General features: G+C 35.5%; 1 protein-coding gene across 1 annotated transcript in view; it reads left to right on the top strand.

The window, feature by feature from the left end:
• The window catches only part of NUFIP1 (nuclear FMR1 interacting protein 1), a 43,572-nt gene extending 27,512 nt beyond the window's left edge, over nt 1–16,060 (top strand). The window contains exons 8-10 of the mRNA XM_041731206.1: nt 9,908–10,024; nt 14,707–14,924; nt 15,781–16,060. Of these exons, the coding sequence (XP_041587140.1) occupies nt 9,908–10,024; nt 14,707–14,924; nt 15,781–15,897 (452 nt within the window). The 3' untranslated portion in view covers nt 15,898–16,060. The remainder of the gene's footprint in view (nt 1–9,907; nt 10,025–14,706; nt 14,925–15,780) is intronic.
• The last annotated feature ends 241 nt before the right edge of the window (nt 16,061–16,301 follow it).

Genomic DNA, 16,301 nt, shown 5'->3' with positions numbered 1-16,301 from the left:
GGCGTGGGGCTTGATCCCAGGTCTCTGGGATCATGACCTGAACTGAAGGCAGACACTTAACGAACTGAGCTACCCAGGTGCCCCCATTGTATGGTGTAACCTTGGAAATTGTTTTCAGATTGTTTTGTATGGGCGTGTATGGGTTAGTTACTCTGTCAGTTAAGCATCCGACTCTTGATTTTGGCTCAGGTCATGATCAGGTCATGAGATGGAGCCCCATGTCAGGCTCTATGCTCAGTGAGGAGTTTGCTTGGGATGCTCTCTCTCTCTCTCCCTCCCTTTGTTTCCCTCCTGCCCACCACCCTCCACTCCCGTGCTCTCTCTCTAAAATAAGTAAGTCTTTAAAAAAAGAGATTGTTTTCAATATATTGATGCTATAGATTCAAATTTGCTCAATTAGGTTAATTTTTCCCCACCTATGAAGCTTTTCAACGGAAGCCAGTTATCATTTATGCTGCTGAGCATGAATAAGATCTGAGTAAATAATACTGTTTCATTATAATTGATACTGTTCTTCCTCAGCATATAGAATATATTTATATTAGCTTTGAATTCCCTTACTCTGCCTTAATAAGTTGAAAAATTAAAGGACCAAAATGCTGCTAACCACATAGATATCATCCAGCCTCTGAGGCTCCGTTTTCCCTTCCGCAAAATGTAAATGTAGATGTAAATATTTCTACTACCTTTCCTTCCAATAACATTATGAGGCTTTATCTTACTGAATGTGTTTTCTCTTCTGCAAAGAAAGGATATAAGTGAGTGGACCGATGCTAGCAGGCTCTGTTTAGCTTGGAAGATAGTGGCTTCTATGATAAACATATGGCAAATTATTAAACTTACGGATGGCAAGAAATGAGATAACTAATTCAATGACGGAATTAAGATGGAAAGGATCTTGGCTAAGAATAACAACTTATAATTTAGTTAGAATAATAATAATTATTTTAGGGATCCCTGGGTGGCGCAGCGGTTTGGCGCCTGCCTTTGGCCCAGGGCGCGAACCTGGAGACCCAGGATCGAATCCCACGTCAGGCTCCCGGTGCATGGAGCCTGCTTCTCCCTCTGCCTGTGTCTCTGCCTCTCTCTCTCTCTCTCTCTCTGTGACTATCATAAATAAATAAAAAAAAAATTTAAAAAAAAAAATTATTTTAACACCAACTAATACTTATTGAGTAAGGTACTAATGGTGTTCTACATGCTTTACCTATATTGAGGGCCAAAGATAATTATGTAAGTCATGAATGTAAAAATCTTACAAGTAAGTTATGTGTTTCCTCATCAGATCTTTTACAGTACATATATACTGTTGCTACTTGTGTTTTATTTATTTTTTTTAAGATTTTATTTATTCATTCATGAGAGGTACAGAGAGAGAGGGAGAAGCAGGCTCCTTGAAGGGAGCCCAGTGCGGGACTCAATCCCCGGACCTAGGATCCTGCCCTGAGCCGAAGGCAGACGCTCAACAACTGAGCCACCCAGGTGTCCTGCTACTTGCATTTTAGAACTGAGAGACACACGGTAAATAATTTACCTTAGCCCAGCTGTTTGAATTTAGGAGTCTGATTCCACTAGACACTATGCTTCTTCTAAATGTGAAGTTTGAATTTATCTAAAAAAAATACTGTATGAGCCTAGGATAGTTGAGATGTGGGAGAGAGTTTAGAAAAGGCATCTTTTTATCCTTGCTGATAGCAAAGAAAAGGCAGATGATGTTTGGGGCCAAGATTACTCTTGGGCACTGATTTTTTTTTCCTTCAAAAGATGTTAGTCCACACTTTTTCAGATTTACAGTGTATGACCTTGATGATTAAAACCATCTATATCCAAATATGAACTTTCATGTCATTAGAATACTTGAAACACAGATACAAAGAATACTGTTATAATTAGTAAGTTACTAATTTGAAAATTATGTAACTCTCCATATAGTTCTCTAAATGAACATTCAAGGGACTCTAATGTTGAAGTCATCATTCTGTTAGCTTTGGTAGATGGGTAATTCTGTTTTCTTCCTCTCTCTTTCTCTCTTGCTCTCTTTTTTTAAAAAAAATAATCTCTTGGGACAGCTCTGGTGGCTCAGCAGTTTAGCACCGCCTTCGGCCCAGGGAGTAATTCTGGAGACCCAGGATCGAGTCCCGCGTCGGGCTCCCTGCATGGAGCCTGCTTCTCCCTCTGCCTCTGTCTCTGCCTCTCTCTCTGTGTGTCTCTCATGAATAAATAAATAAAATATTTAAAAAAAAATAAATCTCTGCACCCAACATGGGGCTCAAATTCCCAACCCTAGATCAAGAGTCACATGTTCTATTGATTGAACCAGCTAGGCCCCTCTCTGTTTTCTCATTTTTATTTTTTATTTTAAAAAATATTTTATTTATTTATTTGAGAAAGAGATAGGGAGAGCATAGAGGCAGAGTGAGAGGAGGAAGCAGGCTCCTTGCTGAGCAGGGAACCTGAGACAGGGCTAGATCCCAGGACCCTGAGATCATGACCTGAGCTGAAGGCAGACACTTAACCAACTGAACCACCCAGGCACCCCTGTTTCTCATTTTTATTTTTATTTATTTTTAAAAATATTTTATTTATTTATTCATGAGAGACACATGGAGAGAGGCAGAGACATAGATAGGGGGAGAAGTAAGCTCTCTGTGGGGAGCCTGATGTGGAACTCCATCCCAGGACTTCAGGATCATGCCCTGAGCTGAAGGCAGAAGCTCAACCACTGAGCCACTTGGGTGTCCCTGTTTCTCATTTTTAAAGCAGTATTTCAATATATGGTAATCTGGTGAAATACCAACAAAAAGATGATTATATATTTTGCTCTATTAAGCCTGTATCTAGGTCTTCAGGAGATACTTTAGATGTGAGAAACAGTAGTATCTTTCATCCTCGTGATAGAAAGTGTTTAGTCACATTCCTAGGAGTAATGATATGAGAGACCTCAAGTAATTTTGTTTTGGTGTCAGTGTGGAGACCTTTACCTATATTGAGGGCCAAAGATAATTATGTAAGTCGTGAATGTAAAAATCTTACAAGTAAGTTATAGATTTATAATATTACTATTTTTTCTTTTTTTAAAATAATATTCTTTAAGGAAATAAAAAAAAGATCAAGTTAGGGTAACTTAATTTTGTAGAAAAGATTTCATTGAAATTCATGTCATCCTTTACCTGGAATTTCTTCCGGATATTTACATTTCCCAAATCAATAGTTTGGTTGGTTCTTCAACTTTTCACTCCAGGTATAGCTACAAAAAACTATGTGTACCATTTTTCCACATGCCCAAATATTCCCAGCATGCCTACTCTCTGATCTCTTGTTTGGAGGCAACTTCCTTCTTAGGCCAGAGCGAGCCAGCATTAAGATCAGTTGTGTTCATTATTCAGGGTTGTTGTCAGTGGGGCAGCATTGTAATGATCTGACCCTGTTCATGCTCTAAGGTGGCAGTTAGTACTTTTCATCACTGATTTCACTTTTATTTTATTTATTTATTTTTTTAAATTTTTTATTTATTTATGATAGTCACAGAGAGAGAGAGAGAGGCAGAGACATAGGCAGAGGGAGAAGCAGTCTCCATGCACCGGGAGCCTGACGTGGGATTCGATCCCAGGTCTCCAGGATTGCGCCCTGGGCCAAAGGCAGGTGCTAAACCGCTGCGCCACCCAGGATCCCTGATTTCACTTTTAAAATGAAAATGTTCCAATGCCTTACATTTCTTTCCTTTTTGGATGGGGGGTAGGGGGGTGTGGGACCTCAGAACCTTATCTAGATATCAGCATTCACATTTAAATAAGACAATAGTTTTTCAGGATATTTACAGACCAGATCATGCTTAGAAAATTAGTATTTTTTGTGATAGTTGGTAGTAAGTGAACTCTCATTAATTAGGTGCTTTAAACTGGGGATTGATACTGCTTCAAAGGGAAAGCCTGTCATTTGGAGTCTCCCAGTTTATCAGTTTTGAATATGGCCTGTTTTCACTAGATGTTCTTAATGGCACCATTTTTTTTTAGTTCCTTGTATGTTCTGTTAACTAGTGTCCTCACAATGTTGTTGTTTTAAATCTTTTTTTGGTATCTCATTAGTTAGGACTATGTTTATTTTGTTGCTGTTGTTTAAATGTAAATGCAGCATGTTTTATGTTTTTCCTGACCCGTGGTTTTAATAAGCATTGTCTGAGCTAGAAAGAGAAGAGCTGCTCACTAATGTACATCAAGCATCACTGACTGAAGTGCCTCAGCATCCACTGAACACAAAAGATACAATTTGTTAGTCATTCATTATAGTATAAATATAGCTATTGTCATAGAACCCACTGGAGGATGTCAGTGTCTGCACTGACATTAAGTGAGGTGGGCTTCTGGTATTTAAAAGATAGATGTTAAAATAAGAATAAGCCAGCATATTAGCTGTCGTGAATGTTCATTGTTAATGTTTGTTTTTGAGAGTTGGAAACCATAAAGCAAGGTTTCTTTTTTTAAAATTTAATTTAATTAAATTAGTTAATTTATTTATTTTAATTTTTTTATAATAAATTTATTTTTTATTGGTGTTCAGTTTACTCCCTCTGCCTGTGTCTCTGCCTCTCTCTCTGTATGACTATCATAAATAAATAAATTGAAAAAAAAAAAAAAATCCATCATTGAGGTAGTGGCCCACCACTCATCTAACAAGATGATAGCAGAAGCATTATATTTGTTATGAACTTGCTGGAAGGGAAGATTCAATGAAGGGAGAACAGGAGGAAGGACTAGTAAGTGAATTCTAACCTTTAAAAAAAAGGAAAAAAGAAAAAAGAAAAAAAGATAAATTTATTTTTTATTGGTGTTCAATTTACCAACATACTGAATAGCACCCAGGGCTCATCCCGTCAAGTGCCCCCCTCGGTGCCCGTCACCCATTCACCCCCACCCCCCACCCTCCTCCCCTTCCACCACCCCTAGTTCGTTTCCCAGAGTTAGGAGTCTTTATGTTCTGTCTCCCTTTCTGATATTTCCCACACATTTCTTCTCCCTTGCCTTACATACCCTTTCACTATTATTTATATTCCCCAAATGAATGAGAACATACAATGTCCTTCTCCAATTGACTTACTTCACTCAGCATAATACCCTCCCGTTCTATCCATGTCTAAGCAAATGGTGGGTATTTGTCGTTTCTAATGGCTGAGGAATATTCCATTGTATACATAGACCACAGCTTCTTTATCCATTCATCTTTCGATGGACACCTTGGCTCCTTCCACAGTTTGGCTATTGTGGACATTGCTGCTATAAACATCGGGGTGCAGAAAGCAAGGTTTCCATTTTTTTTAGGGTGACTTTTTCAACAGATTGCTTTTTCTTTAGGGTATCTAGAAATCTTCTTGAGGCTAGAGCATGTAATTGTGTTTTACTTCATAAAGGCAACAAGATAGAGTAGGGGGATAAAGGGGGAGAGGCAAGTAAATAAGTTGTAGAAAGAAGCTGGATGGGAAGCTTTTATAACTAGTGTTTGTACTTAGGCAGGCCTTAAAAAAAGATGTATTTTTTTTCTCTCTTTTCATTTCAGTAGGGATTTACTTGAGGTGCTACATTCTGCTTGTCCAGTATTATAATTCAGAGAAGTCTCTCTGACTTCAAAAAATCATAGTCCGTTGATAAATTTTAGATTAATACATTTATATATTTGGTCAGAGGGCATATGATATGTATGTATGAGATAGAGAGGTATTGCTAAGGTTTTAACAGTAAGAGAAATTATTTGAGCTGGTATTTTGTAATCATTTTAAAGTCTGATTTTATCATCTTCATTGCTCCCATCTTTATACTGGCATTTTTCATTTAGAGAGGGGTTTTGACTGTTTTTGTTAAAAAGTGAGTGAATTTTCTGGAGTCTTATTTTGTCAGCCAGTACAGTGCCTTCAGCATAAATCTTTCCAGCTGTTGAAAATGCCTGTATTTGAACTGCTAGTAGATCCAAGGGACTTTGGGAACAGCCTTTTTTTTTTTTTTTTTTTTCCAGATGAAAAGTCACTAAAAAGGATGTTTTGATAGGGCCAAAACGACTGATAACCTCTTTTCAAAGTGTTATTACAGGTCATTCCTGAAACATAACTGAGGGAGAGCAGCCTAGGAGAGCATTTGTTCACTTGTGTGAAGTCCTAACTCTTACCCATGGGGAGGTACTCAAGTATAGTGAACTTTGTGACAGTCCTGATAATGAATACACCACATATCCAGATTGTGGTTTTACCATTCTCCAATTGAAGAAATTAGGGCCTTTTGGAGAAATGATCGATTGTAGAGCTGGGACAGAGAAAATACAAAGTGAACCTAGAGCATCTTAATAGTGCCAGAAGGTAGGAAAGTGCTCAAGAAAGCATCAGAATTGTGAACATGTCAGAAGTATATAGGGACCAACTGGAAAATGCTCCCAATGGCCAAAGTTGGAATAATTCAAACCACAAAATAAATAACAATAGATTATAACCCAAAGAATAAAATAAATATCCATGAATCCATACTGATATAAATAAAAAATAAGGAAGAAGGGATGGATCTTACGAAGAATTCTAATAAATAATTGTAGAAGTGAAGGAAATAAAAAGTCACCATTAAAACACCACAGTAATAATTATTTCAGCCAAGATCCACTGATGAGTGGTAAAATTAGTGGCAAATCTTTAAGGTAAAACAGAGTATTTATATAGTTTCAAAGTATCTCCCCCTAAATATTAGTTACTGTGGTGGTTTTAACATATGTCTAAATTTCTTTGCTATTCCTTACTCCAAGAGGCGGGAGCTTAATTAATTCCCTTCCCCTTGAGTATGGGCTAAACTTAATCATTTTAAAAAACAATAATACAAAAAAATTGTAACTTTATATAGCAAAGCAGGCAGACCACCAAGAGATCAAGGTTAACATTACTAGTAATAAGCCATGTTGATGTCATGGACTCCTGATATGATGTGATGAGAAGGGCACTACCTAAAATCCATAGCCTCCATGTAATCATCAAAAAAACATAAGACAGACCCTAGCTAAGGGCCATTCTACAACTGACCAGTAGTCTTCAAAAGTGAACTTTGTTCATTAAAGTTCATTAAAGACAAAGAAGTACTGATCACAGATTTGGGGAAGACACAGATAAGGAGTCACGATAACTAAATGTATAATGTGATATGGATTGGATCCTGAAACAAGCAAAGGGTATTACTGGAAAAACTAGTGAAATTACAATATAGTCTGTAGTTTTGGTAGTATTATACCAATGTTAATTTATTTGGTAGCTACGATAATGTGTCATGCTTATATAAGGGGGAAGCTGGATGGTAGGGTACTTGGAAGTTCTCTGTACTATCTTTGCAACATTTGTGTAAATCTAAAATTGTTTCAAATAAAAAGTTATTTAAAAAAGACAGGGAAAGAGGTGATATGTAGGCCAATTAAAGCCTTGCTCTCCACTTCTTGAATTGCGAGGAAATATTTTCCTTCAGAGTTTATTTTCCAGTGTTTTTCTGTTATGTTCTGATTATAAAAACAAAAACTGAAGAGCATTTAAAAAAACCCCTATGTTCTTAATCTACAGAGACAGCCACTGCTCACATTTTGTTGTATATCCTTTTAATATTTTTTTATCATGTGTATATTATTTTTAAAAATAAAAATGGAATCATGTTATTAAAGAAAAGAAAAAAAAAATGAGCTTTGAATCCAGACAGAACTAGGTTTGTGTTGGGCTCCACCTTTTCCTAGCCCTATCGTTCAATACCAGTTAGCCTTTTTGAACTCGTCTTTACTCATTCATGCAGCAGTTTGTTCTTCAAATATTTGTTCAGCACTTAGGTACTGTTCTAGGCTCTAAGGATACAGTACTGAACAAAGCCAAGCCTTTTCTCTCCTATAGCTTGTACTTGTTCACATCTAAGTACTTCAGATAGTTGTTTATCGTTTTGCTGTAACAGGGAACGGAGAAATGCCACCATAGCTGGAAGAAGACATTTATTAGCATTTTTATTGACCATAGAGACATTTTGGTACGATGGCTTTATTTTTATTTTTTTTTAAGATTTTATTTATTTATTTGTGAGAGACCGAGAGAGAGAGGCAGAGACACAGGGAGAGGGAGAAGCAGGCTCCATGCAGGGAGCCTGATTTGGGACTCGATCCTGGGTTTCCAGGATCACGCCCTGGGCTGAAGGCGGCGCTAATCCTCTGAGCCGCCCAGGCATCCCCCAGATGGCTTCATTTTAATAAGAGGACTTTATGTATCTGTAGGAGATATTCTAGCCCATTAGTTAAGAATTGGAACTTGGAATCAGCCCCGATTTAACTTTGATCCAATTGTTGTATAATTTTATTACCTGAAGAAAAAGTTACTCAGATTCTCTGAATTTCAGTTTCATCATCTGTAATTAATAGTGAAAATGATACCTCATAAGGATTAAACAAACTCATTCGGGATCCCTGGGTGGCGCAGCGGTTTGGCGCCTGCCTTTGGCCCAGGGCGCGATCCTGGAGATCCGGGATCGAGTCCCACGTCGGGCTCCCGGTGCATGGAGCCTGCTTCTCCCTCTGCCTGTGTCTCTGCCTCTCTCTCTCACTGTGTTCCTATCATAAATAAATAAAAAATTAAAAAAAAAATAAACAAACTCATTCTTTTAAGAGCATTATAGTCAACTATATTGTGCTTTTCAGTACCTCTCTTTGAGTCTTAGAAAGAAATAATAGTTTGGCTTATCATCATTTAAACAATGAGATGAAAAAAAAATAAACAATGAGATGAACAGTCTCCATATTAATATTTTGTAGATTCTGTTTAGTCCACTAGTAATTTGTATTTAAACTGCATATTTTTCTTTCTCTTTATTAATTCATAAGAAAAGATGAGAAGTTACCTTAAAATTGACGAGCAGTTTTTGGAGGGTATGGTGCTCGGTAGGGTGGATGGGTGGAGAAGAGGGGATTTAACTTCATCCACCAGTATGTGTAGTTCCATATTCACATAGAAGTATAGCCCCAATTTCTACTAGCATGTTTTGTTTTCCCCTAGACTGACTTGGTGAATGTTCAATGCTGTCTTGAAATGTTTCATATTACTTGGGGGTTGAGCCGGTACATTACATAGACAGGTTACTTCCTGTCTTCATTCTTCAGTCAGGCTTTATTTTTTATTGATTGTTTAGACTAAATGTAATACATTTTTAGAGCTGCCAAAAACAAATGTAATAGTTGGTGTCCTGAGGCTACAACTAGGCTCCATGGGCTCTGATCAAATGCTTTACCTTTGGCAGGCTCTTTGGTACTTGCTAATAAGTTCTTTGGCTTGGCTTGTTTACTTAAGTTCTTAGAAGTTCTAAATAATAAAAACTTTGGGTGAATTCATTTCAGCATAAGTCTTTGACTAAGCTTTTATATATAGAATGGTTAAATTTTATTTGTGCCCTCAAAACTTAGTCTTAAAAACAAGAAAAGTAGATATTTTTTTATTATTTATTCCTAATCCAGTGAAGTTAAATAAATTTCTGACCTTGGCCTTCCTATTACCTAATAAAATTAATTAATAGCATAATAGCCTAATAAGGTAAAATAAATTAATTAGCCAAGACTGTATAATTAACTTAGAGAAGGCTCAAATTCCATAACGTGTGAAGCATGGTAAGTAACTAAGCTGTATATAGCTTCCATTGGCCTTCTGTCGTCTCTTTGGGGCAAGTAGCTTCTCTGACCATGAAGATGTAAATAAACCAAGGAAAAAATTTCAAGTTTCCTGAATTTTGTTTTTGGGAAAGATTAAGGAAATGATCAGAAATTACTTTCTTTTCACTAACATATAAGGAGTAGGGGACCTGTCAGCTTTCTTTTTTATGGTGGTGGATGTTTTTGGTATACTGTTTTATTTCATTCCTCTTTTTTTTTTTTTCAGAATCTGATAAAGAGGAGAAACCACAAAGTACGGTCATACCCAAGGAAGTGACACCAGCCCTGTGCTCACTAATGAGCAGCTATGGTAGTCTCTCAGGGTCAGAGAGTGAGCCAGAAGGTAAGTCATGGCCTCAGTTGATAGGTTTGTTTTATTGCTCTTTGAATTTGATGTATAGTGTGCATCAGTAGCATCATTACATGTATGTCTTTCTGAGGACAAAATGTATCAAGAGCATTGTTTATTTAATCTTCATATTTTTCATTTGATTCAGAAGTGATGTTAGCATGGGATAAAGGAAAGCTGGAGAAATGAGGAAATGTGTTGTTAGTCTGGGAGAAAAGGGCAAAAATAATACAGTGACAGAATAGGAAGGGGAAGAGATAATATGCCATTAATGGAATCAAAGACAATTCTAAAAGATACAGCAAAGAAAGTTAATTTGTTGTTTCTTACTCTCAATTCTTGTCTTAACATGTTTATAGCACCTTTGGTAGATGAATAGAGGTCCTTTCTGACAAAGTGGATGGTAGAATTCCTTACATGTATATAGAACGTTATTTTTTATAGAGCATATTTACATAAATTGCCTCATTTGGAGAACACATAACTCTGTGCTTGTGGTTGAGTTAGCCTGTATGTTTCAAAGACTGGATAAAATGGAATTCCTTCAAGGTTTTTTCTGAGGAGTCAGTGATGTACAGGATACATGTCTAACCTTTAAAGATGATAATAAACCAGCTCAATGTAGCGTCTTTTAGGGTCACCTAAAAGAGTTATTATGTTATTGATCTAATGTATCAATTATAAACCCAAGGTTCATATAAATAATCAGCATTTGTTTAATGAATAAGTCTGTGTACTTCTGTTGGAAACCTGGCTCTGCATGGTGAATTTATTTGGGCTTTACCAACCATGAGAGAATTCCTGTGTATGTGTCTCTGTACAAGATGTGTAATCACAGTAGGAGCTGTACTGAAGATAAGAGTACAGGGTCTGCAAGTGAATGTGTAAAAAGAAAGGAAGATTTGAGTGTAATTGGATGAAGATGGCAGCACTTTTAATGTTGATTAAACTAGAGATAATCACTCTGTAGTTGGAAGATGTTGAAGGAGAAAGAGTTGGGATTTAATATGAAGGATAATGTTTAGATGTATCCGTAACATAGGGATTTTTCTTCTTTTTTTAATGGACCGTGGTTTACTGTGGTAGCTGGTTAAAAGCTACTTGAATTTTGAAATACAAACTACTTTGGCCTTATCAGAGTATTTCTTAACTGATGGTTGCCTCTTCTTGTTTTTATTTTAATTTTAAGAAAAACAGTATTTATTTCTTTACTCTTGTTTCCAGTACACTGATATGAAGATGGAGTTATTCTTTAAACACATATTATATTTCTTGCTTATCGCTTGTATTTATGACAGGTGATAGCAATGAAAGCTATTACCAGATTACTGAATCTTATAAAAACAAGTTGCACTAATGCTCTCTTCTCTCTCTCTTTCTCTTAAGATGAAACATTTAATACTTTCATTCTTGTGTCTTAATTTTGAGGCTGCCACCATTTTTAAATTAGAAGAAAGAAAGGAAACTGGGAGGGATCTTTGAGATTCCACTCCTTCATTTATGGAACCTTAAGCTTAACTTCTTTGCAAAGTTAGTATGTGGCAGAGCTGTTGTAAAGCCTAGGTTTGGGACTGAAAAATCTTAAACACCAACTTTCGTTTTAGGCGTTCTCTGTGTTACATTTACTGTCTTCCTGAACAGAAATGCATAGCCTTTTCTTAAAGATAACAAGATATTGTCTATTAAAAGATAAATTTTATCTTATATGAATTTATTTTTACTGATTGTCTAAAATGCACTGCCTGAAGGAAAAAGCCTTTGCTTCACATTCCTAAGGCCTAAGAATTATTTTATGTAGTTTGAATTCAGCTTTATTAAGCCATCCAGGTCACTAGCAAGTTTCCAACTTCCATTGTAAATTCTGGGCTGTAGGATAGCATATTGACACATAGGGACTTTGGAAGAAATAAACCAAAGAAATAAAGTGGGCTTTCTCTGAGCCATGAAATAGCATCTAGAAGGCTCCTTACTTAAGTGGATTTTAAATGCAGGGGAGCATTCTGATTCCTCACAGATTTAAACAATTGTATCATCTTAGTTAATATCTATCTCAACTTAGAAGTTAATACAGGTATATAGAGGATTTTAAACATGAATTGTGCTTTTTTTCCAGAAACAGTTTTAAACAAGGAAGACTGAAACAAAACAAGAGGCTATGCTTGGCTTTGGGGATTTCAAAAAAAGCTACACATAGGAAAGAAAATTTCAATGAGTAATATTTCCAAATCAAGTAGTTTGAAATCTCTTCCAGATTTTACATGTTAGTTTTTTGTTTTTGTTTTGCCATGTTAGAAGTTAAGCACAGTTTTATAGCTCTCCAAAATTGTTGTTTTTTCGAAATGATTTGGGCTGTGACTGGAGGTCCTCCATTGAAAACTCATGTTTAAAGGCCACATGCCAAAAAGTAGGATTTACAGGTTTGGAAAAGTGCAGTGCTTATATTTTAAATTTATTTGGATTGATAAACATTGCATTAAAATATGATACTAAGCTGGGAAATGTTGTGAGCCTCAAGAAAAATATAAATGGTTCTGGTTCCTTGTTCCTTAGCAGAAAATTGACAGTGTAAGCTCTGATTCATTTGACTTTTATATTCCTGGATTGGAAGACCAATACTTGAAGGGGAAGGGAATAATAGAAAGTAGAACTCTGTCTTTTCTTTTTGCCTTTTGTTATTATTCTCATAGTTTTGAACTCTATAAACCACTTGAATTCTTTGCTCCTTTTATGGTTACATTTCTGATTTTTTTTTCTTTTTTCTATCACTTTGAGGGCACATCAAAACCACTATCATTATAGCAAATTATTATTATTATTATTTTTTTTTTTGAGATAGAGAGTGTGCATGATGTGCACTTGAGTTGGGTAGAGAGGGAGAGCGAATCTCAAGCAGGCTCCATGCTGTGTAGAACCTGGCTTGGGGGCTCAGTCATACAACCCTGAGATCATGAGCTGAAATCAAGAGTCAGATGCTTAACTGACTGAGCCACCCAGGCACCCCTGTCATAGCAAATTCTTTATATAGTGTTGATTCTGGGTCAGGTCCTGTTTTATGTGCTTTACTCATTTAGTTATCACAGTAACTTCATGTAGCAGGTGCCATTATTTGTGAGGATATTTAGGCAGAGATAAGTAACTTGCCTGAAGATCACAACTAGTATATGATGAAACTAGAACTTGAACCTAACAGTTTGGGACTAGGATTTATGCTTCTAAGACTTACCCTGTACTTTGTTTCAAAGGTAGTTATCACATTGGGTCTTATGTAATACTTGGGTGTTGAAGGTTTTGAGGGATATGATTAGATTCCTATACTCTTGTCCAGGCAATTGAACCCAGTCTCTCACCTTCTAGAATTGAATTCTTATATCATATCACCTTGTCAGAAATACAGAATAACCATTTTAGGAGTGAGAGGAGGAGACCCTTAAAACTTGTCAGTTTTCAACTAATCGTATGGTTCTTTTCTTTATTCTTCTTAATATGGTGAAATACATTGATTGATTTTCAGGTATCAAACCAACCTTTATTCCTGAAATAAAATCTACTTGGTCTTTTACTAATAATTTATAAAAGATATTTATTAACTATCTTAATTTATTTGTTAAAGATATTTACCTCCATGGTCATGAAGGATGTGTTTTTCTTATCATGACTTTGTCTGGATTTGGTATGAGTGGAATCTATTTCCTCCACCTCTTTTTTAAGGCTTTGTGTAGGATTGCTACCATTTTGTCTTATTTGTAGAATTCAATAATGGAGTTATCTGCTTTTAATCTGTGTCTGGTCACAGACAGTCTTTGCTTCATACTTCCTTGATAACTGAGATTTCATCTCCGTTCTGTTTGTGCAAAGCAAGAACAGCCAACAATTTAAGGTTGGTTTCTTGTAGACATTATGTAGTTGATCTCGTTCCCCACACTCTCTCTTCCCCCAGTCTGACCACTCACCCTTTTAAGTGGGATGTTTAAATTATTTATATATATTGTAATTATTGATATGGCTGTTTCTTTTTGTCTTTGTTCTATTTTCCTTCTTTCTTGCCTTTGGATTTATGCTGTCTTATTATTAGGGCAGTGTAAATATGGGTTTATTTGTTGAATCTCTTTGGCTTTTTAGGAGTTGGTCTATATATAGTATGTAGCTTCAGTTTATCACAATATACTTTCAGTAGTATTATACCATTTCATATATGTAATTTAAGAATTTTATAGCAATATACTTACATTTTCCTCTTCCCTTCCTTTATGATCTTGTTATCAGATTTTCTTATAGGTGTTATGAATCCCACATACATTGTTTCTATTTTTGCTTAGAGTAGTCAGTTATCTTTAAAACCTTTTTCAAATCAGAAAAAAATGTCTTTTTGTATTTATCCATATATTGACGGTTTCTGACACTCTTCATTCCTTTGGGTAGATGCAAGTTTCCATCTGATACTATTTCCTTCATCAAGATCACTTCCTGCAGCTCTTTGTGGTAATCTCTTCAATTATTGGCAGTTATATTTCCAATCTGAAAAATACTGTACTGCATTGAAAATGCCTAGCTTTTATTAATAAGTAGCCAGGATTATGGCTACTGGGATTATGGCTACTACTTCAAAAAAGTATTATGACTTTTTTGAAGTTTACCTGTTTTTTTATTGTTTTTGTATTTGTTCTCATCACATTTAGAAGCTCCCATTAAGACTGAAGCAGACATTCTGGTGGAAGATGAGGTTCTTCATAACAATACTCCTAAGAGATCAAGGAACAATGTTAAAGTGACTGTTAAAAACTATAGGAGCCCAAAGAAAAGTTTTAAAAAGACAAACCCTAAGAGGAAAAAAGATTATCACAACTATCATACCTTATTTGAACCAAGGACACACCATCCATATCTCCTGGAAATGGTAAGTGACTTTTCTTTACATTCTGATCTCTCTTTTCTTCTCAGGTGATGAAGCCAGAGCCACTGGGTTTCTGCATGGGTTCATGCATGCATGCTTTTTAACGTCACCAAAGACCTTTATTCCTTGGAGACTCATTTGTGCATCTTAATTTTGAAGCTGCATTTGGCATATAGCTGATGTTTAGTAAATGTGGAATCATTACACTTTTTAAAACTGTTAAAAATGAAAGCATCTGTAGATTTAATTGATAAGGAAATATGTATTGAGGTGTACTGACATTTTTAAAGTTTTCATTGAAAGCACAGCTAAGTACAATGGCAGACTAAAAGGAGGAAGAGGTTTTTATGTGTTTATTTTGTGCATTATTGGCTTTATTCTCAGTGTGATGTGCTGAAAAATCTTATTTCTTCACATTTTAAGAGGAAGCAGCACATCTTTTGATTCTAAGTAATGGACATGAAGCTGTTCAAAGATCCAGTTCTTTCATACTAAGGGTAATAGAAAAATATTCCAAAATTTTTACTAGACTTGTAGAACTTTTTTTTTCTTTCTTTTTTTTTTTTTTTGAGATTTATTCATTCATTTATGATAGACATACAGAGAGAGAGAGAGGCAGAGACAAAGGAGTATCTAAAAACTAGATGGTCTTGGTGTAAGTTAAGAGGAAATGTTCTTGCATTATTTTTTTAGTGAAATGATTTAAATATATATTTATATATCTTATAAATATAAGTTATTATAAATATATATCTTTATTCTGTATTCTTTATATGGAGAAGGTACATATAATATTTTAGATTGTGTTTCCTGGATATATTTTATTTACCAGCTAATCATTTTATTTATTGTTTTTTAGCTTTTAGCTCCAGACATTCGACATGAAAGAAATGTGATTTTACAGTGTGTTCGGTACATCATCAAAAAGGACTTTTTTGGACTTAATACTAATTCTGCAAAAACTAAAGATGTATAGGTACCAGCACTCATGTGAAATAGGCCCATCCTAAAGTTAGTGGAGGAAAACCTTTTTTAAAAAAAAAACAAACAACTGGATTAATAATTGTAAACCTTATGAAATATTATGTTGGATTTTTAATTCTTTCCTTTGAATCTATGCAAATAAATACATAACTGGTTTTAAGACTCTGTCTCTATTGTTGGGGTTTGCCTAATATTTGCTGGTAGAGTTCTAATTTTTACTTATATTTATTTGTATTATTGCTGTCAGGTAAGGAAGTCTGCTGTGGGACCAGTCAAAAATTGAAGGTATTGGGTTAGTAGTAAAGAAAAAGACCTTAAAAATGTTTAATTCAGCAAACATAATTGAACAAAGCTGTAGGTTACGGAGAGAAGTACAGTCATTTTGTCTTTATTTTT

Source organism: Vulpes lagopus, chromosome 16 (assembly GCF_018345385.1).
Source record: "Vulpes lagopus strain Blue_001 chromosome 16, ASM1834538v1, whole genome shotgun sequence".
NCBI lineage: Eukaryota > Metazoa > Chordata > Mammalia > Carnivora > Canidae > Vulpes > Vulpes lagopus.
This window is presented reverse-complemented; position numbering and strand designations above follow the sequence as displayed.